General features: G+C 38.0%; 1 protein-coding gene across 1 annotated transcript; it reads left to right on the forward strand.

The window, feature by feature from the left end:
• LOC118792432 (12-(S)-hydroxy-5,8,10,14-eicosatetraenoic acid receptor-like) lies at nt 1–975 on the forward strand. The gene has a single exon (XM_036550276.1). The coding sequence runs from the start codon at nt 1–3 to the stop codon at nt 973–975; it is 975 nt and encodes a 324-aa protein (XP_036406169.1).
• Nucleotides 976–5654: the final 4679 nt, after the last annotated feature.

The raw sequence follows: 5654 nt of genomic DNA on the forward strand, positions 1-5654 counted from the left end.
ATGATGCAAGCACTGGAGAACTGCACCACAGAGAATCCCACAGTGTACCTTTTCTTCTCCTCCTTCATCACTGTGGTGTTCATTCTGGCTCTGCCTTTGAACCTGACCATCCTGTATACTTTCGTTTTCAAATTTAGATTTTGGAGAGACAACATCTTGATCTTAAACCTGGTCTTGGCCGACTTACTATTACTGATCACCTCGCCAATGAAAATATACAATTTCAGCCATAATCTGAGAAGGAGCGAGGATGACGCAACATGCAAAACTATGCTCTTCATGCTGTTCCTAAACCGAGGTGCCAGCATCGTCTTCCTGACGGTCATCTCCATCGACCGCTACTTCAGTGTGGTTCACCCCAGAAAGAAGAACCTCCTCAAGGTGATGAAAAAGTCGCCTCTCATTTCTGTCCTAATCTGGGTGCTGCTGCTCCCGTTGACCGTGCCCACCACGCTAAGGACCTTCGAGTGCTGCAACAGCCACGGCCGCGACGAGGACAATTTCACCGACACCCTGAGGGAGATTGTGTTTTTCACCCAGATTCTCATCCCTTTCGCCATCCTGGTCTTCTGTACAGTGCAGGTCGTGCGGAGGCTAAAGAGGAAGACAGTGGGGAACAAGACAAAGCTTCGCAGAGCGGTGTTTCTGGTCACCTCCGTTGTGCTTGTTTTTTCTGTCTGTTTCCTTCCCTGCACCATATCGAGAATGACCCTGCTGATCGCAAGAGTCAACGAGCTGCACAATGTAGAAAGAATTGCAGTTCAGTTCTTTGATGGTTTCACATGCTTATCCTACATGGACTGCTTGCTGGATCCACTAGTGTTTTGCTTCTGCAGCACCAAATTCAAAAATGTGTACATATCGAACATGGCAAACTGTGCATTTCTTCTGAAGAGGAAGAAGCCCAAAGATATGAGACAAGTGCCAACAACTTGCACACTGAACCAGTCAGCACCTTCTTCAACTATGAGTTAGTAATCAGCTCATTTAAATGCTTCAGTACATGGGCAAAGCAATGATTACAACTATTTATGAAATTATGATTCCAAAATACAGTTTTCTTTACAGATTGGGCCTCTTTGGTCAGAAGGTGATGTATTACTCGCTCTGAGCATCTGCTAAATGAATGTAATGTAATATAATGTATTACATCCAGTTTTATTAAATGCGTTATTCCATGACTTGATTTTGCAATAAATGTGTCTACTGAGCATTTTGCTGTAGTTATTTGAACTAAAAAACTGGTTGTAAGACTTTGACCTTGCTTATGTAGGCCTGCGCATTTTAATATTCAAGCCTGTCTCATCAAACTGTTTGACATTTTTGCAATTAAGATGAATTCTGATGTGTGAAGAAAAGTGCAAACAAATCCAAAAGCCACTGTTTAAGCAACAGAAACCAGAAATTCCTGCAGAATATGCATCTGAAATTGAAACAACAGAGTGTTCACCTGTAACAGCTCACAAATGTATTGACCTCAAAAACTATTTGTTTTTTTCTCTGGATTTTTGTTTGTTGGAAGATCACATTACAGATGGAAAAAGGCTGACATTTACATTGCTGTTATTTCTGTCTTTACTTTTCAAAAAGATTAGTCTGACAGTCTGTGCTACCAGGTAGTTCATTCTGAGGGAGGGGCTCAGACAGTACATTGATAGTCCTGCAGTTGTATACAATGCTTTATAAAACGTGTCAATCTCTTAAACAAACGTTGTAAGTTACAGTAACAAAGAAACTAAGAAAGAAAATGGAGAGAAAATGGAAAATGGATAAGAAAATGGAAGTCAGGGTACTTGAGAAAAGCTGGCAACTGAAATAGCTGTTTTGAATGGTTTGCCTCTGCAGCCATTAGAGGAGAATCTTCATTTATTTATTTGCTTAACACTCTTACACACGTTGCCTTACATAGCACTTTTCAGTTTTACGTATTTATTATCTGTCACTTGAAGCAATTCAGGAACATAACCCTCTGGCTGTGAGCTCTGTGTATGTAGCCCTGTGCCGCACTGCTACTCCCTAATTCTAGAAACTGCAAGATACAGAGTAAAAGAATATTTAAAAAGCTCACTAAGGACAACTTTTGACCAGTGTGACAGCCAATTAAAACAACATTTGCATTGGTGGACCGTAGTCTCTGGGAGTTATATTCCACTCAGTTTAATCACAGCTAGTGCACACCGTTACTCCAATGTAATGTGACACAGAAGAAACTCGTGACCTTTGGCACAAAATTACGAGAATATTGCGGAAACACTAAAATCAGGCTTTCCTAGGAGTTGCATCTAACAGGTATGGTTTGAATTGCTTCTTGCATCTATGGTGACATAGTGACTCTGTAAGACAGGACTCGAACCTATTATTCTGTACCTGAGCACAGGTAATTTTGTTCTTAATACAATGATTATAATATAAAGCAATCAAGACCATTACACATGACTGTGACAGGTGATAAGGAGACAGAAACAAACATTCCTTATGTAAAGCCTTGTTATGGCATGTTGTTTATTATTTTAAAAGTTTGCATTACTGTTTATAGCTTTACAGTAGGCCATTCATTTTATAATATGCAATTTAAGTTTGTTTTAATGTAAGCGATTTTTTTCATAAGGATTCCACAGATGGCACAACCTAAAATACTGATTGATCATATTTTTTGAATGGAAACTTAATCCAGGATTACACTGACTGGATGTTTTTGTTTGATAATTAGGAAGGTAGGAGCGAATCTGTTTATCATTTTATGTATTGCTGCAGTTTATGCATTTTTTGTTTTTTTTCAGACTGGTAATATTCACATGAATTGGAATTAATTTGCAAACCAATCCAAATGGGATAGTTTAGCCCACCTCCCATTACATATAGAGTAACCTCGATGAACTTGATACTTATTACACGCAATGACATCTACACTATGCATATTATTTCTGATGAGGTTGTAAAGTGATAAAATTGAGAAAGAGATGACACTGTAGACTTCAGAAACTGGGTGTCAACAATGCTAAATTCATCTTCCTCCCATCCTCCATTACCCAGAAACTGACAACTGGTCACCATCGAAAGAACTATACCAAGTCTCTGGGAGACTTATGAAGAAAGCCAGATATTTCCTAGATACATCGATGCATTCTCGTGCAGAAGAGCTTTTCAGGGATCTGTGCCACATGCATCATTTGCACTTTTCAACTGAAGCACATATGACATTTAATTAGTTGTTATATTGTGTAATATTCATCATATTTTAGTATGTGATTAGTTGTTTAAAATATAAAGCAAAATAATATTTGGTTCAAGTTATACACGTGCTGAGGTTCATACACATCAGTAATGGCTGTGCATATTCACACTGAGTTATTTATGACGTAGTATATGTTCTTATTTTACTACACCAATAAATCTCAGCTACATCTGTTTTATTGATAAAGATGTTTCCATATTTCCTAGCAACAGTTATATGATATTCCAGTACAACTAATTTAATTGTAAAATGATTGTCTTCAATAGAAAGGAATTGCAACCAATAGGAGAAGGCCTACGTGTCTAAGATAACGATGTGGTAACAGCAAGTTATTGAAACTTACCGTAACTGATATCTGTGAAGCAAGTCCAGCCTCACCATCCCATGCAGAACTTTCTCAGTGTGTACATAGCATTGCAGATCACAGAAGCCCCAATTGTCCATATTCATCTGAGGTTTCTGAGATCAGTGAGTGTGGAGAACAGGAAAGACAGGAAGATGGATGGAAACATAACCATCACAGAGGCCGCAACCAACCTTTTCACCAGCAGATTAGCTTCTGTGTCACATATTGCACAAAACCACAAGTGGACGACTGCAGACCCTAGCAGCCCACAGAACATGATCACGTAACCAGGAACATGGTCCACATGAGTTCCACGTGTCACCACAACCATTCAGCTTAGCCTTTCCAGATCCCGTCAGTGTTGTTTGGGGTTGTCCCTTGGCAGACTTGGTCAAATATTCCAAAAGAATGGGTAATGTCCTCTTGTTCTACATGTTCATCAAATGTTGATGTCCATGTTCATAAGGAGTGAGGCTGTGGTTATGAAAATCATTGGTTGTCAATATTTTATACGGCATTCTGTTTCAAAAATGAATATTAATAAATATCCAGTTATTCATTACTTTTGGTCTGACACAATCACTGTAAATAATAGCATGCACATCCAAAAGAAATGAGCCATGACATTTCTCAGGTTTCCCTCCATTTCTGCCAGAACATTATTCAGAGAATCAGAGACATTTAAAGATAATACTTGATCATGAGGCCCAAGACTATAAGGCACCATGTTTTGCATAATTCAAACACATATGAAACTCCTGCATGAAATGCACATATACCCATACTATTGGCAACTTGCAGACATACATATGAAAGTCTCCCATGTGCTTATTAAATGCTTACATGCACAAATATGAACTGTGTTTCATATGCGTATTTGTGAGCATTTGTTTATGTGTGTGCATGTAATTCAAACTTATGAAATTATCACAAATACTCACACTCTGTATACAAATATTACCATAAATATGAAAACATAAAATTGGTAGTAAACCAAATTATTTTACCTGAGCATTATTATTTTTCATTTATTTTGTAGTACATATAATAGAGAGTACAGTTAGTAGCAGCAATAATTCTGAAAAACTACTTTAAAAAATATGTACTAAACTCAGTACAGGGAAGGATTTCTGTGAAGTATAATCAGCACATTCTCTTTTATAATGGACACCATAAACATAGGATATCATGTCCATATTAAAACTATGCTATGTATAAACAAAACAGGAAGACAAAGTTCAATACAACAGGAATCACTTTGATTTCCACAACCACCTTCAAGTTGAAAAAGTTAATACCAAACATGACCTCATGCAACAACTTCATTGTTATATCCGCATTGTAAATCTGTACTTTGGTTTGTTTTATTTGATTTGTGGGCTGGTTCCAGAAATTCAGTGGTCTTGCCACAGTGCATTTCCCTACTTCTAGTAATCAAACATAATACTGAACCACCTGCCATGACAAAATTAGACTCTAACACACTTAGTGTTTTATGTATTGGGTTTGCCCTTCTTCCCCCTCAAGTACAAGACAACCAATAAAGGTATTGGCTTTGACATTTTAATGGTAGGTCGTTCAATGTTGTGATTGATTACTGGACATGTCAGAAAGTGGAAATCAGGACTCCCCTGAGGACTGAATATCAAATGATATCTTGTCAAATTTCATCATCAAATAAGTTCAGACATCATGGGGCCCATCCAGTCAAGGGCAGAACTGCATCAGATTCTTCACATCATTACATTCCTCTAACATGCCATACCGTAATGACTATAAGGCCACAGTCAATGCTCTGAAGTGCTTTGATGCTCCAAGCGCATTTTCAAGGTGTGATTTTTTTGGTAAGTCTAACTTGAAATATATGAAATATGAAAGAAATGAAATATAAATGCTCGAGTGTAGTGGGAGGACAGAAGCAGATCTCATTAGGCACAAATATGTAAAATCATATTATACAAATAAAAATAGTGACTAAAATAAAAAGTGACTAAAACGGGGGGGGGGGGGGGGGGGGGGGTCTCGCATTCTGCATTCCTCTGTTACCATTCACTGGAGCATGACGATATTTTC

The sequence above is a fragment of the Megalops cyprinoides genome, chromosome 17 (genome assembly GCF_013368585.1).
Source record: "Megalops cyprinoides isolate fMegCyp1 chromosome 17, fMegCyp1.pri, whole genome shotgun sequence".
Classification (NCBI taxonomy): Eukaryota; Metazoa; Chordata; class Actinopteri; order Elopiformes; family Megalopidae; genus Megalops; species Megalops cyprinoides.

What these genes read in the sequence shown, in the direction of transcription:
- LOC118792432 (XM_036550276.1), top strand. Translation starts at nt 1, where the DNA reads ATGATGCAAGCACTGGAGAACTGCACCACAGAGAATCCCACAGTGTAC.